Below are 17,182 nucleotides of genomic sequence, written 5' to 3' on the forward strand. Positions count from 1 at the left end.
TCTAACCATCTGACCAAAAGGCATTTATTAAGTGTCAACTAAATGTGACTGACAAATAAGGTATCCTTGAACCCGAGGAGAGAATAGGGTTGAGATCTGCTTAACTCTAAACATTTTAACTTGAATACTTACTAGTTATTCCTCACACTAAGATCTCCCATCCTTCTGCTCAACTGAAAATAGATATGCTCTTGACTTAGCCCAAGATGCTTGACCTCCTATTGCTGGCCTTTGACCCTTGACCCTGGGGTCTGGTGCAGTTCAGTGTTTCTAATCGATCTACCCAATGCTAACCTGTGTTGAACCTCTTCTATAGGTATGGTCACATAATGTCCTCTAGACTTTGGGAACCAGTGTTTCCCTCTGGGAACTTACTTGGCTTCAGGATCATACTCTGCCCAGATTCTTTTAAATTCATCCAGATGATGGGGACCAAGAATTGACCAGTCCCTTGTCAGGTAGTCAAAGTTGTCCATGATGACAGCTACAAAGAGGTTGATGATCTGAAAAGAACAGAGATATGATGAGCTTCTTGCCACTTGAATTCACTTTGCCAGCCAGTGCCATACCTGGCAGAAGCCCACATTTCTAAAGACCAGGTATGTTCACCATCTAAAAAATCAGCCCCTGGTGCTGCGGTCTCTTGTGTATGAACCTGACACAGCTCCCCTCAGAGTGGTGTGGGATGAACCCCACATGTGGGCTGGACAGCTTCTCTCATACCAAACCGCTGGGTAGGGCTGCCAAGGACAGAGGGCAGTTTTCTCCACCACCCTTCCCTACAATCCTCATCAAAGTGTCCAAAACATATCCATTGCCTCTAGGCCTCCACACACATCCCTTCTGTCCCCTGGGACAAATACCACCATGACAAGAGCCAAGAAGAGAAGAGAAAGGTGCTGGTTGGGCTTGCTTTGGCCCAGGGCTTTATGCCCTCGTCTAGTGGTTGCATATTGCTACTAACTGAGTCTTTCTAAGCTGGCTCCTCTGACTGCAAGCTGCAGAGAGAGAGGGCCTGGGCTGCCTTGAACTGCACACTCACAACCTGTGGCTGTTCAGTCCCCCCCCCGGCTTACCAGGAAGGCACAAAGCATGTAGAAGCTGATGAAGTAGAAGACCGCGAAGCTGCTGCCACAGGGTGTTTCGCCTTCTGTGCTGTTGCTGGGCTCCGATTCGGGGGCACACTTCTTCCCTGGCATGCAGGCCAGCATGATGTCCTGCCATGCCTCCCCGGTGGCACACCTAGGGGAGAGAGGTGAGAGAGTCCGCCACCCGTGGGGCCCATCTCATATCTCTGGATCTTTCCTTCACCCTTTGCCCCATCCTCCCTCCTCAGAGGGACTACTAAGTTGAATTTGGTGTTTATCGTTCCCTGAATGCTCTTATACATTCGCTAAATATGAAGATACATAGCATTGTTTTGAATAGTTTAAAACTTTCCATAGATGGTCACAATCCACCTTTTCTGAAAAGTCCTTCTTTTTGCCATTCATGTTAAGTTTTGGAGATTTATCCATTAGGCTCTAGTTCATTCATCTTAACTGCCATATAGCAGTATATTCTATGTCTATACCAATTTTTAAAAAATATTTTATTTATTTGAGAGAGAATGAGAGCACGAGCAGAGACAGAGGGAGAAGCAGACTCCCAGCTGAGTAGGGAGCCCAATGTGGGACTTGATCCCGGGACCCTGGGATCATTACCTGAGCCGAAGGCAGATGCTTATCTGACTGAGCCACCCAGGTGCCCTCTATGATACCATTTTAATAAACCCGCTGTCCCGTTAAAGGTTTCTCTTTTATTTTCTTTTTTGCTATTACAAAGAACCCTACAATCAGCATGCAGGTCCATGCCCTGGTTATCTGCTTAGAGAGTGGAATTGCCAGGTGAAGGAGGTGTGTCTTCACTTCCACTAGGTATTGCTGGTTCTCCAAAGGTTTGTGCAATTTATGCTCCTGTTGTCAGTGTGGGACAAATGCCATTGCTTTGCAGACCTGTCAACGTTTTTTCGGTTTTCCCGAGGTATAATTGACAAAATTGTAAGATATTTACAGTGTCTGTCGTGATGATTTGATCCAACTCCTCCCACCTAGTTAACACACTCATCCCCTCACATATTGATCTTTTTTTTTAATGAGCACATTTCAGATCTTAGAAAATTTCAAGTATGTAATACAGCGTTATCAACTACCAACACCATGTTACCCATTAGATCTTCAGAACTTCTTTGTCTTATAGCCGAAAGTGTGTGCCCTTCTCCTAACTTCTCCCTATCCTCATCCCTTCCAGCTCCTGGCTAACTCCTTTTCTACTCTCTGATTCTATGAGTTTAGACTTGTCAACTCTTTGTATTAATGAATTTTAAAAAATGTTGCTCATGTGATGGGTGTGAAATGATATTTCATTGCTGTCTTAATTTGGGTTTAAATGATTAATGGGTTAAGAATTTTTATTTCATTTTCTGTTGAACTGTGTGTTCATATTTTTGTCTCTCTCCTGGGTTATTTGTCTTCTTGTTCATGTGTGGTTTTTTAAAAAAAATATATTCTTTCTATTAATCCTTTGTCAGTTACGTGCATAGTAAGTACCTTCCTCCAGTCTGTGGCTTGTCTATAGCCTTATTTATGGTGAAACCTATTTATTTTAATGAATCTAAATTTTATTTTATTTTTGTAAAGATTTATTTATTTATTTGATAGAGAGAGAGCGAGCTGGGGTAGGGGCAGAGGGAGAGGGAGAGAATCTCAGGCAGACTCCCCACTGAGTGTGGAGCCCGACAGGAGGCTTGATCCCATGACCCTGAGATCATGACCTGAGCTGAAACCAAGAGTCAGACACTTAACCGACTAACTGAGCCACCCAGGCAGCCCTGATGAATCTAAATTTTAAATTTCACTGTTTTTTGCTATCTTGTTTGAAGAAATCCTTCCTTATTCTAGGTCATAAAGATATTTTCCTACATATTCTAAAAATTCTAAAATTTTGTTTTATATAATAACCCATTAATCTGGAATTTATTTTTGTCCTTTTTTTAGTAATAATATATTTTTTTATTATATTATGTTAGTCACCATACAGTACATCCCTGGTTTTTTTTTAAAGATTTTATTTATTTATGTGACAGAGAGACAGCCAGCGAGAGAGGGAACACAAGCAGGGGGAGTGGGAGAGGAAGAAGCAGGCTCCCAGAGGAGGAGCCTGATGTGGGGCTCGATCCCAGATCGCTGGGATCACGCCCTGAGCTGAAGGCAGACGCTTAACGACTGCGCTACCCAGGCGCCCCACATCCCTGGTTTTTGATGTAAAGTTCCATGATTCATTAGTTGCGTATAACACCCAGTGCACCATGCAATACGTGCCCTCCTTACTACCCATCACCAGCCTATCCCATTCCCCACCCCCTCCCCTCTGAAGCCCTCAGTTTGTTTCTCAGATATAAGGTAGAAATACGCTTTATCTTTTCCTTTGTGGATAACCAATTTTCTTAATACAATTTATTGAGTAGTTCATCTTTACCTACTGATTTGAATATCCCTTCTTCTTCTTTTTTTAAATAATATTTATTTTGTTATCTTAGTCACCATACAGTACATCCCCAGTTCTTGATGCAATGTTCCATGATTCATTACTTGCTTATAACACCCAGTACACCATGCAATATGTGCCCTCCTTAATACCCATCACCGGCCTATCCCAATCCCCCACCCCCCTCCCCTCTGAAGCCCTCAGTTTGTTTCCAAGAGTCCACAGTCTCTCGTGGTTCATTCCCCTTTCTGTTTACCCCCCTTCATTGAAATATCCCTTCTGACATATATTGTATTTCCATAGCTGTGTGGGTCTCGTGCTAGCCTTTTCATTCTATTTTGTAGGTTTATTTGTCTATGTTGATACCAATGGACCACACTGTCTTGATCACAGAGCTTTATCTTAAGTCTTGCTCTCTTATAAACAGTGAGTCCTTCCAGCTTGTTGTTCTTCAAAATTGTCCTGGCTATTCATTTTCCTTTTTTCTTACACAGACACGTTAGCATCAGCTCATCAAGTTCCATGAACAATCCCACTGACAGTCTTATTGGAATTGCATAGATTAACTTGGAGAATTTGATATTTTTGTGACATTAAGACTCCCAGCCATCAATATGGCACACTTCTCCATTTATTTGAGCCTTATGTAATGTCTTTTAAGAATTTTTTATAATTCCCCCATGTATATCTTTTGTTAGATTATTTCTAGGTATCTTATTTAAAATAAATGAACAAAATTTTGGTATTATAAGCAGTACATTTAAGAAGTTATATTTCCTGTTTGCAACTGATGTATAGGGAATACAGTTGATTTTATCTGTGCAAGATTGGCTGAATTCTCTTAGTTCTGCAGTTTCTCTTGTATAGTTTACATGGGCAATACATTTTTAAAAGAGGTTTTATTTATTTTCTTTTTATGGTAGTAAAATACACATAACAAAATTTACCATCTTAACCATTTTTAAGTGTTTAGTTTAGTGGTATTAAATATATCCACATTGTTGTGCAGCAATCACCACCATGCATCCCCATAATTCATCTTTTCATCTTGTAAAACTGAAGCTCTGTGCCTATTAATTAATAAGTCCCCATTCTCCTCTCCCCCTAGGCCCTGGCAACCACCTCTCTACTCTCTGTGTTTACAATTTTGACTAAGTACCTCATATAAGTGGAATTGCATAGTATTTGTCTTTTTGTGACTGGCTTATCTCACTTAGCATACTGTCCTCGAGGTTCAACCCTGTTGTAGCATATTGCAGAATTTCCTTCCTTTTTCAAGGCTGAATAATATTGCGTTGCATGTATGCACCACATTCTGCTTATCTATTCACGTGTCAGTGGGCACTTGGGTTGCGTCCACATTTTACCCATTGTGAATAATGCTGCTATGAACATGGTTGTAAAGCTATCTCTTCTAGATCCTGAATTCAGTTGGCTGGTATATATACCCAGAAGTGAAGTTGATGGATCATATGGTAATTTTATCTTTAATTTTTTGAGGAACCATCATACTGTTTTCCACAACGGGTGTGCCTTTTTATATCCCACAACAGGGCATAAGGGTTCCAATCACTCCACATCTTTGCCAATACCTGTTGTTCTCTGTTTTGTTTTGTTTTTTGATAGTAGCCATCCTAATGAACGAGGTAGTAGCTCACTGTGGTTTTGATTTACATTTCCCTATGATTAGTGATGTGAAACATCTTTTCCTGTGCTTATTGGCCATTCATATATCTTCTTTGGAAAAATGTCGATTCAAAATGTCTATTCAGGTCCTTTGCCCATTAAACTGATAAGAACAGATACTATACTTGATCTTAGCCAAAAGGCCGAGAAGCGATAGGTCCTTTGCCCATTAAAAAAAAGATTTATTTATTTTAGAGAGAGAAAGAAATTAGAGGGGAGGAGCAAAGGGAGAGGGAGAGAGAGATTCTCAAGCAGATTCCTTGCTGAGCATGGAGCCTCATGCAGACCTTGATCCCCCGACCCTGAGATTATGACCGGAGCCTAAATCAAGAGTTGGACGCTTAACTGACTGAACCACCCCAGGCGCCCCTCTTTTGCCCATTTTAAAGTTGTTGTTATTGTTGTTGTTGTTTTGGTTGTCGTTGTCGTTGAGTTTAGCGATCTTTTTTTTTTGGCATTTAATTTTGTTATTTCTCTAATTCCTACTCTTTGATTTTTTTTTTCTTATTGCATTGGATAAAATTTGCAGTATAATGTTGATTAGAAAAGGTGCTCTTTTCTGTTATATTCCTAATTACCTATTAGAGACTGAGTGTGTTCCCACCAAATGAGTATGTTGAAGCCCTAAACCTCAATAAATTTGCAGGTGAGGCCTTAGGAGGTAATAAGGCTTAGATCAGGTCATAAGGCTGGGGCCCCCATAATAAAATTAGTGTCTTCATAAGAACAGGAAGAGAGACTAGAGCTTTCTCTCTCTCCGTCATATGAGGACACAGCAACAAGGTGGCTCTCTTTAGGCCAGGAAGAGGGCTCACACCAGGAACTGAATTGGCTGGGACCTTGATCTCAGACTTTCAGCCTCCAGATACATGAGAAGGAAATGTCTGCTGTTTAAGCACCCATTTTGTATTTTGTTACAGAAGGCTGACAAAATTAAACTTGCCAGGACAGGAAAGTGATTGTTTTCCCTTGTTGATCTTCCACTTTACTGATCCTATTGATGGTTATAAGGGTTCTGAGTTGATATGCTTGTTTTATTCTACTTGGATCAACCTGTTGTTGTCAACAATGACAGTTAGGTCTACACATTTTCATATTTATACTTCTTGCTTTTTTTTTCTTTCTTAATACATAAGGTATTAGCCTTATTTAGCCTTATAGAATGACTTAATGGAATGACTGAGGAGATTTCATACCCCCTTCTATTCCTGAAAAGTTTATGTAACATAGGAATGATCTATTCCTTGATATTTTGGAAGACATCACACATAAAAATACTGGATCTTGGAACTTTTTAAAAAAGATTTATTTATTTTTAGAGAGAGAGAGAGAGCAAGAGAGAGGGAGTGCCTTGGGGGGCTGGGGGGGGGGAGAGAGGGAGAAGGAGAAGGAAAGAAGCAGACTCCCTGCCGAGTCAGGAGTCTCACGAGGGGTCAGTCTCACCACCCTGAGATCATGACCTGAGCCAAAACCAAGAGTCAGACGCTTAACCAACTGTGCCATCCAGGCACCTCTGGATCTTGGAACTTTTTGAGGACCAAAACCTTGATTACATTTTCAATTTCTATTGTGAATAATTAAAAACATTATTTTAAAGACAATTTTGTGATTTATATTTTCCTATATAAAATTATCTACTTCTAGATTTTCACATGTATTGGCATAAATTTGTTCATAATATTTTATCATTCTAAAAATCTCTTCCACGTCTGTAATTGTGTTACTTTTCTATTCCCGATGTTGTGCCTTTTTAAAAAAATTGGTTTTGATGAAAGTTTGTCCACTTATTGGTCTTCTCAAAGACTTAGTTTAAGGGTTCATTGATAAATATTTTTGTTTTATATTTTATTAATTTTTGCTTTATTTTAATAAGTGCATTCTTTCATACTTTGAGGTTATTTCGCTATTCTTTTTCCTTCCATTAGTTTGGTAATTATAGATTTTGTAAAATAAATTAATTTTGGCTCTGAAATTTTCTTTGGTATCGATGGGTGCATTTTGTAAATTTAAGATGTACTGCCCTCACTCTTTCATTTCTTAGAAGTATGTAGCTTCAGCTGTGAGTTATTTAGAACAATGATTTAAGTGGATAGATTTTGGAGGGACTACAGATTTTGTGGTTAATGTCTAATTTTTGTTGTACTGAACTTAGAAAAGTTTTAGAATTTTTTGAGTTCTTCTTTGTGACCTAAATCTTGGCTAATTTTTGTGAATGTTTCTGGGTGCTTAAAAAGAATGTGGTTTTTTTTTTTTTTGCCATCCATTGATTACAAATTTACTTAAATTTGTCAGTTGTATTTTTAGATATTCTTTACCCTTTCTTTTGTTCTATTTGCTCTGTCATTATTTTATATGTCTCCCATTGTGTGTGTGTGTGTGTGTGTGTGTGTGTGTTCATTTTTTCCTTACCGTTCTATTAGTCTCCTTGGTATGTTTCCAAACTTTATTATTAGGCTCATGTACTTTTATGATTGTTTTATAATCTTGGTGGATTATACCTTTTATCAATATCCCTCTTTGTCTTGTTTAATGCCTTTCACCTGGAATTTTATTTCTTCTGATGTTGTTATAACTACACCTATTTTTTTTTTTTGGAAGCTTTGTCTGGTATTCTTTTTTCACTCCTTTATTTTCCCATTCCTTTATTTTACTCTATTATAAACAAGCTACAGCTAGACTTTTTAAAGCCAACATCAGAGTATCTACCTTTTAATAGAGAAATTGAATTTTTGGTGATTAATTTTTGTTTTTATTCCTTCCATCTTGTTTTATTTTATTTTCTTTTTTTTAAATTTTTTTTATTATATTATGTTAGTCCCCATACAGTACATCCCCGGTTTCCGATGTAAAGTTCGATGATTCATTAGTTGCGTATAACACCCAGTGCACCATGCAATACGCACCCTCCTTACTACCCATCACCAGTCTATCCCATTCCCCCACCCCCCTCCCCTCTGAAGCCCTCAGTTTGTTTCTCAGAGTCCACAGTCTCTCATGCTTCATTCCCCCTTCTGATTATCCCCCCTTTCTTTATCCCTTTCTTCCCCTACCGATCTTCCTAGTTCTTATATCCCATAGATGAGAGAAATCATGTGATAATTGTCTTTCTCTGCTTGACTTAAAACTAAGAGGCAGCCCACGGAATGGGAGAATATATTTGTTTTATTTTCTAATTTTCTTTTCCTCCCTCTCCCCCCCTTCCTATCCCCCTTCTTCTTTTTTTTCCTCTCCTTCCTTTTGCAGAATTGCCAAGGCTTTCTTTTTCCATCTAGTGATTTGGAATGTACATATTCCATTTCTGCTTCTCTAATGGCTGACCTTCACATATTTAACATATCTATTTACACACTTTCCTCTGGCTGTGTATAGAGTTGAATGGTATCTGTTTCCTTTCCATAAACAGGAGAAGAATGTTAGCACACTTTCATGTTTCTCATTCTTCTACCATCTCATTCTTCCTGCCTTGTTGAGATAATTGGGATTTCACTTCCAAACTGCCATTAAGGTTTTGGACATTTTGCCTTAACAGTTATTATTTTTTATTAAAAAATTTATTATGAAAGTTTTCAACCAGATACAAAAGAAGAAAGTCAAAGAAATGCCATGTACCCATCACCCAATCTTAGCAACCATCAATACTTTTCTGTGTGTGTTTCATCTATCTCCCCAACAACACCCTTCTCCCCTTTTGGCTGGAGTATTTTATTTTATTTTATTCTTTTGCACTCTCACCTTTTAAAATAATTGAAAGAGGAGGGGCGCCTGTGTGGCTCAGTTGGTTAAGCATCTCACTCTTGATTTGGTTCAGGTCATGATCTCAGGATCCTGAGCCCAGGGTGGGGCCCAGCATGGGGCTCCCTCCTCAGGGGGGAGTCTGCTTCTCTCCTTCTCCCTCTGCCCCTCCCCCCCGCACATGCACACTCTCTCTCTCCCTCTCTTTCTAAAATGAATAAATAAATCTTTTTTAAAAAATTGAGAGTTGACACACAATGTTACATTAGTTTCAGGTGTACAACATAGTGATTCGACAAGTCTATACGTTATGCTCTGCTCACCACTAGTGTAGCCACCGCCTGTCACCATACAACAGTATTACAGTACCACTGACTATATTCCCTATTCTGCATCTTTAATCTCCATGATGGAATATTTTAAAGCAAATCCCACACCTTATGTAATATCATTATATCAACCCTAAATACTTCAATATGCATCTCGAAAATAAAACAATATAATTTACATAACCACAAAGTAATTATTATACTTAAAAATTAGCAATAATTGTTTAATAACTAATACCTCCCTTAACAATTATTTAGACTTAATATAAGGTTTATAATTTCTTCGCTCATAACTCATAACTATAAACTTTATGGTTTCTTTACTAATATCATTACTCTGTTTATTCAATTTCTTTTTTTAATTAATTATTTTTATTATGTTATGTTACTCACCATACAATACTTCATTAGTTTTTGATGCAGTGTTCCATTCAATTTCTTAGATTAATTTTTCACTTAGAAGCGTATCCTTGTGTAGTTGTTTCAGAGGTTTATGCAAGGGAGTAAAATTTCTGCGTTCTTACACTTTTGGAATCAATTTTGCTTTGTTACTTGGATGCTAATTAGGCTGTATTACAGGCGTCTCGGTTCAAAAATATATTTTCTTCATAATATTGCATACATTATTTGTCTTCTAGTATGTACTTTTGCTAATGAGAATCTAATGAAAATTGGTATTTTTGAAAACAATTCACTTTTTCCTCTTTGGATGCGTCTAGGGTATTTTCTTTATTCTTGGTATTCTAAAACTTCCTCATACTGTGTCTGATGAAGGGACTTTTTGACAAACCTATTCTGCACTTAGTAGGCCATTTCAAATTTTCTTTGATCATTCTTTAATTTCATTCTCTCCATTCATTCTGTTGTTTTTACCTGAACTTGTATTAGAAAGATGGGATTTTCAGCTCTATCCTCCATGTGTTAACTTTTATTTTATATTTTCAATCTTTTTGTCCTTTTGGCTGTGTACTGAGAGAACCCTAGATTAGATCCTTCAGCTCACTATTTCATTCTTTAGCTGTGTCCATTTTCTGAATATTTCAACAAGGATGTTTTTCTGAGTTTTTTCTTTAATTTGTTCTTATTAATAATGACTTCTCCTCTGTCTCCTGCTCTTTGGTTCAACAGATGTAATATGCTGTGCAATCTCTCTAAAGAGATGAATTGTATTTATTTTCAAATCTTTTGGCTTTATATCTTCTTTTTCCTCCTCATGGGCTCATTCATCTGCTAATTGAACATGGTGCCTTTCTTTATTGATACTCGTTTCCCCCAAATACTTTGGGATTATTATTGACTGTTCTTTGTGACTGAGGACCAGTTCACATCTCTGTGGATCAAGTTCTCATTACAGAGCCTCCCTGGGGATCATGAAGAAAGAGAACACCCGCTGCCAGTGAGGTGGGTAGGCTGCATCTCCTTGAGGGTGGGGTTCCTGGGGGGACCTACTCTACCTCTCAGACCCCAAGCCCAGGGTTGTGATGTCAAGTGCTGCTTTCAGCTCATGAACATTAGCAACTGCGCTCCACATACGGGTCCTTGAGGAGCCAGCCTCATCGGGCCCCAGGTCTCTCCTGGGCCTTTTACCTTGATCTTGGAACTGCTCTCACTTCTTCCATAGACCACGCATTGTGGGAGATATGTTTTCCTCAGATCTCGTTCCTTTGTCAATTCTGATTTCTTCCATTGAGAAATTCCTCAGCATTCCTGGTTCACTAACAGCACTCTTCCATTTTTTTTCCTTCTTAGTACTGTTACGGGTTTGTTTTTTTAAGAAATATCTTCTGTCATCAAGGACTTTAGGAAAGGAGGGGAGATAGAGCTATGTGCTCGGTCTTATACTCGTGTTCAGCTCCGATACTTAAATATGGTGCAGGCTTAAGTGTTGTTGCTAAATTGTGGTTTACAGTGGCCTCTGTGTACTCCGAGTCTGCAATCTGAGGGAGGTGGTAATGTCTAGCTGATATTTAGAGAGATGTCGTTTTGATTTAATACACTTTGAGCAATAATGATACTTGGGGCTGGGTGTGGGGAAAGGATTCTCTAGAACTTGGTGAAGGTGGGGCTATCTGATAGAGTGGATCTCTGGATCTTCTGGAGAGGGACCCCAGGCAATGGTAGGGAGTTCACTGCCTCTCCCAGTGCCACAATATGTAGAGTACATGAGCTGGAACGGACTTTAGAGATCACCTGTCTAGGGATGGGGTACACAGTGCTTATCTGCCAGCCCTGGTCTGGATGGTCTGGATGGTCTCCTCTAGCAGCCCAGGCTGTGAGGAACAGGAAACTGAGAAGGACCAAGGGGGCAGAGCAAAGGGGTCATTAGGAGTCAGATGAGGAAGAAGCAGGCCGCAGCATGGACTCAGTCAGGAGTAGGCTGAGGAACCCTCTTTCCCCCAGCTAGGCCTGAGGTGGTGGACTTCCGAAAAGGTGAAGGCTCATGGCTGGCTTCACTGAGGAGGAAACTAAGTGCATGAGGACATAATAACCCAATAGAGCAAATGGCATTGACATCGGCAGCTATATTTGTTTGCGAGGGAACCGAGACTCAGAGAAGTTAGGTGTCTCACCCAAAGCGAATGTATCACAGGCTTGGCTTTGAGCTTGTTTGGCTCCCAGGCCAGGGTGCCGTCAGTATCTGACTTGTGATCCTCTAGTGTTTTTGGATGGTTACTGGCAGGCATGTCAGTGACCAGTGGGCCGCTCAATGGGAAGTACTACAAATAGCACTGAAAGGCCAGCTTTCTAGTCCAGGGAGGGAGATCCAGCATCCGTTCCCTCCCTGCCCGCTGCCCTGGAAGAGCTCCCTCTCGTTCTACGTCCAGACCGCAGGGCTGCATCATGTAGGTGTGTTTGTACGCATCCGTCCTCAGAGACTCACCTGAAGAGAAGCAGCACAGCTTGGGGGAAGGTCTGGAAGTTGTTGTTCCGGTTGATCTCTGTGGTGTCATTCAGGGCAATTTTCCCAAACACCTAAGCAGGGTGAGGGGAGGGGGATTCAGTGAACGGTGCACAGAGAGGGGCCTAGTTCCCACTCATCGTTCAGTGGTCTCTTCAGGGGTCATGGCTGGCTGTGGGTCAGGCTAGCCCATAGCTGAACTGAGTCCCCTGACGTGACCTGACAGGGCCTCTTTGGGGTAGACACCTGCTGCCCCATCCAGCCCCTGATCTGCATCCACCACACCGGACAGGTGTAAGAAGAAAAAGCTGTGGACCCTCAGGAGAGGTCCTGATGGGCCACTGGGAGCCGGGCTGAGAGCAGGTGGATGCTGCCATCAGCACCGTGCTTCTGCGCATGGACAGAGGGCTCTCTGTTCTTCTTCTTTTTTGGCTGAAGATTCTTGGGAATATATCTTTTTTCTCTTTAAAAAAAACTTTACTGAGGAATAATTAACAAATATAGTTGTGTATATTCAAAGTGTACGGTGTGGTGGTAATTTGATGTACAATGCTCGCAGAATCATTACCCAGACCAACCCAACTAACACATCCATCAGCCCCCACGGTGAGCGTAGGTGGCTTTTGTTTCGGTGTGGTGAGAATGCCTCGGATCTACTGGCAGCCGCTTTCAAGTACACAGCACTGTTATCAATTACAGTCACCATAAGGCCCTCAGAACTCGGGCCTCTGGCCTCCTTTCCATTGCCATTTCATCCCAGATGCCCCCTCTTCCAAATTCAGTTCTTGGATTTCAGAGCACTCTGGGATGTGGGCAAGCTTAATCTATCCCTGAAATTAGCGGCCCCCTTATTTTTCTGGACTTTTAGAGCTTTGCCTGTCTTAGAAGCTGCTGCCCTTGGTGAGGGGACAAGGTAGTTCTTCTCATCTCAGAAGACTTTGGCCTAGGCACCGGGGGTCTTTCTGCAGAGAATAAGCAGGGGGAATCTTCCTTCAGAGGCCGCTGAGGAAAAGTCCTGGCTGGTGTGAATGCTGGGCTCTGGTGCTCTCTGGAGCCCCCAGGAGGGGCTAGCTGGAGAACGACACAGGGTATGCAGTGAGCACTTGCGAGGGGGCGCCCTTGAAACTGCTGCATGTTTGATGGGGAGAGCTTGCCTGCCTGACTCCTTCCTTCCCTCCCCCTCCCTCCTCCTTCCTTCGTTCCCTCTCTCCTCCCTCCCTGCCTGTCATTAGCTTCTCTTCAACGGTGCTGGGGTGGGAGATAGTCCTCAGGCTGTCAGACCTGGGCAAGGAGAGGGGTCCTGTCTGACACACCCTTCTTGTTGTTTTCTGGAAGGGGCTGTCTCTCCTGAGCCTCCTTGGCATTAATCTGGGAGTGTTTTTCCCTACTGAGACCAGAGACCAGGCCTGGGGCAAAGTGGAGAGAAGGTGGATAGGATAGTACATGGCTATTCACCCTGCTACCTGCAGGACACCATTTGCAGGGATATTCTAATTCCTGTGAAGTTCTTGGCCTCCGAAGTGGAAGCAGAAGGAGGGACCGTCAGGAGCAAGAGGGAGGTGTCCGGGAACATGGGGCTGGGAGGTGGAAAGAGAAAGGGGAGGCAGGGGAGCAGCAGGCCCGCTGTCCTACCTGCATCCCAATCACCGCATAGATGAAGAACAGCATCACTATCAGAAGGGCCACATAGGGCAGGGCCTGGAAGGAATCACAGGAGACAGGGTGTGAGGCCGGTGGGGGGATGATTGGCCAGATCCATTCCCAGAGGGCGCTGCGGCCTGGCTTTGGGAGGGGGCATTTCCAAGAGCCCCCACAGAAGTTCTGGGCACCAGGAGAAGGCTTGAACCATGGCATTGGCCTCTCGTTTTCCCTTGGTTTCAATCACCCGAGAAGCAGTGTGGAGTGCAGAGCAGGCTGCAGAGAAGGGGTACATATGGTAGGGTACTGCTTTAGTCAAAACAGTCAAGAATGAGCAAATGTCCTCCGACTAGACATAAGGCTTTGTACAACAAGGAGAAAGCTGTGGAGGACACACACCAAGGTTTCCTGGGGAGGTGTGGGGTGGAGGGGGGTTAGACCCTTCCTTTACATAGTTTGATGATATCCTGCTACTTGTAATAGAAATAATTACTAAGGAAAAACTTAAGTAGAAGAAAGATCATGGACTCATCCTCTTTCTGCCACTTTCTAGTCATGGGAGCTTGGCCATATTACTTAAGCTCTCTGAGCCTCAGTTTCCTTTTCTGAAAAATGAGAAGAGTAATTACCTCTCAGGGGTTCTGTGGTACTGAAATGATTGAAGACCTACAAAAGGCTGAATGTGATGTCTTCCACGTATTTGGGTCCCCTATATGTTATCCACTCCATGTATTATCTGCCTGGCAGCTCAGACAACTTAATTTTCCAGAGTCCCTGCCGCTTCTCCTGGGGCGAGGCCTTCTGGGGCTCAGGGCCTATTCTGGAATCCAGAGAGCCACACGTTCAGGACTAGGAAATGCCTTGCTAGGCATCCACACACCACTAGATGGCACTGCGAGATCACACGGATGCTGCTTCGGTCAGGTGGGAGCTGCTGCTCCACATTCAAGCCTCTGCCCACAGTTACCCGGGTCTGTTGCCTCTTCCTAGGAAATATGTGTGTGTGTGGGGGGGGGGGGGCGAGTATTTGGCAGCCTGTATAGTGATAGTGGCTGTGGGACCCCAGGGGTACACCCATGGACAGGGTCAGCCCCCAGTCCTGCTCTCCCCAGAATCCTCAGATTTCCAGGGACTGGGCAGGGTATGGCACCCTCCGGTGGGGTAGGGTGGGGCGGGATGGGGCTAGCAGAGGGTGGCTGCAGCTCATCAGGAAGGCCTGGTGTGCAGAGGACTGGCTATGAGGAGTGCAGCCAGGCTGGTCCAGTCAAGGGCCTGGGTGGATGAGTCCCAGGGCAGGAGGCTGCCTGGGAGGGTGTTCACACCTTTGGGAGGGGATTCCAAAGCAAGGCAGGCACCTGACCACAGAGCACTTCCTCTGGCCGCGCCTTCAGTTCTGGACACATTTGGATCAGGGACCCACTCCGTGCCTGTCCCTGGGCCCAGACTGGCCAGAGTGGGGGATGAGGAAGGCACCCTTCAGTGCCCGGAAGCCTGACAGTGGTGCTTCCGTGGGCAGGGAGAAGCCGCCGTCCGTGTTGGGCTAAGGAAGCATGGAAGTACACGCAGGGGTCCCTGCACCACTTATCTTCAAGGAATTCAAGTGACCTCATGGAGCTTGCTTCTCTTTAATGTCAAACTTACATAACACACCTCAGAGGTGGCCAGGGGTGATCATTATTCTGCTTTCACAGATAGAAATAATGGCTGAGAAAAAAGAATTAATCCTATAGTTAGGCAACCCTGTGCCCCTGTGAGGGGATCATGTCTCCTCGAATGGAGTCATAACAGGGTCCTGGAGAGTTTGGCTAAGTCTACAAACAGGTGTGGACAGTAGCCATTGCAGAAATGCCTTTTGGAAGGAAGGTGATGGCCAGATCCTAAAAATGCCGAAAGTGGGAGGGCCACTGAAGTTATCAGATCGTCTGGGCCAATGCTTTTCAAAATTTTTCCACCATAAAACCTCTTTGTGCAGTGAATTCTCGTGGAAAAATGCACGGATGAGAGAACCACTTCAGCCACCCCCTTAGCTCCCAGCCTTCTTTACCCCAACTTTGGGGAAATTTGAGGCCAGAGGCATGATTTTGGGAACCCTAGATGGAGTCCAAGGCCCTCATTGTAGACTGGAGGAAAGCCAAGGGCGGAGAGGGAGGCTGTGGTCACAGAGCCGCTGAGGAGCAAGGTAAGCCTGCACTGGACTCCTAGTGGTGCAGTTCCCTGTACTGCGTCACCTCCAGAGCTGGGGGAGCTCCTGCGCAGCCCCGCCTCCAGGGAGCTGAGGACGCTGTCCTTGCAGCCTGCTGAGAGGGCAGGAGGTTACCTGGAAGGATTTGATGAAGGTCCACAGCAGGGTCCGGATGCCCTCTCCGCGGCTCAGCAGCTTGACCAGGCGCATGACCCGGAAGAGGCGGAAGAAGGTGATGGAGATGCGGGAGTTCTCCTCTGCGTTCTGGAATCCATCGGCAATAGGAGGTGGTAGTTAACATGGCAACAGAGAGGGGTGGGGCAAGAACGAGGTGGGCCCTGCTCTGAGCAACATAGCCCTCGGTTGGGGTGGAGGCAGGGCAGGGCAGGGCAGGGTTAGCTGCACTAGATTCTCTCCCCTGGACCGCAGATGGGGAGGCCAGCTGCCTGCCTCTTCAGACAACCCAGGCCTGAGGTTTCTGCAGAATTCAGCTGTGCCCAGGCCCCTGAGCCCAACCCTGTTCATCTGTTCTCCCGTTTTCCCCTGCGTTCCTAATTCTTAACCCCCTGGGTGGAGCAATAGAAGGTTCCATAAGGAACTTCCATGTGCTTTGAAATCTCAGCTGAGAGCTAGCTGCCTTGGGCGCACCCTGCCTGGACTGCATGCTGAGGAAGCAGTCCCAGCCTCCCTCTTGTCTGGCTTGAGGGGTGACATGCATCCAGAGTGGGATCTGGCTCACTGCAAGGTGGCTGGGTGGGTCGTGGCCTGCATGCCAGCCCTGGGTATGCTTGCGCTGGGGGTCCTGGTGGGCAGGGTGGGCTGACAGAGAATAGGGTTGGAGTAGGTTGCCTGCGGCAGGGATCTTGTGCCCTGGCAGCTCAAGACTCCAGAAGTCTTGCTGTGCCGTCTCTAACCACAGGGCTAAAAGGGACGGTGGGGACAGGGGTGTTGCTTCGCCCGTGGAAAGTGTCTGTGTGCAGCCCTTGCCTCACCTCAGACACTGAAGCTGTTCCCCTTCTAGTACCCCCCGCTCTGGGGCCTCTCTTCAGGCTGCAGGAGACCCTAGAAGGGTGGGGGACACACTCTAAGTGAGCCCTAGATGAGTCCGGGCCCCGGTGTAGGAGGATGGAGGGGTCCTGCTTAGGGCAGATCATCCCCTCAGGGGAGTCCTGGAGCTGGGGGGGGGGGGAA

General features: G+C 44.2%; 1 protein-coding gene and 1 pseudogene across 3 annotated transcripts in view; both read right to left on the reverse strand.

Moving 5' to 3' along the window:
- CACNA1C (calcium voltage-gated channel subunit alpha1 C) overlaps positions 1-17,182 on the reverse strand; it is a 646,718-nt gene that overhangs the window by 40,038 nt on the left and 589,498 nt on the right. For all 3 annotated transcript variants that reach the window (XM_057319003.1, XM_057319002.1, XM_057319004.1), the window contains 5 exons: positions 16,127-16,255; positions 13,804-13,869; positions 12,154-12,245; positions 1,077-1,242; positions 376-503 (listed from right to left, as the gene is read on the reverse strand). In XM_057319003.1, the coding sequence (XP_057174986.1) occupies positions 376-503; positions 1,077-1,242; positions 12,154-12,245; positions 13,804-13,869; positions 16,127-16,255 (581 nt within the window). The remainder of the gene's footprint in view (positions 1-375; positions 504-1,076; positions 1,243-12,153; positions 12,246-13,803; positions 13,870-16,126; positions 16,256-17,182) is intronic.
- Positions 5,256-5,366, reverse strand: LOC113258104 (U2 spliceosomal RNA; annotated as a pseudogene).

This window comes from Ursus arctos, unplaced genomic scaffold, assembly GCF_023065955.2.
Source record: "Ursus arctos isolate Adak ecotype North America unplaced genomic scaffold, UrsArc2.0 scaffold_26, whole genome shotgun sequence".
In the NCBI taxonomy this organism is placed as follows: domain Eukaryota; kingdom Metazoa; phylum Chordata; class Mammalia; order Carnivora; family Ursidae; genus Ursus; species Ursus arctos.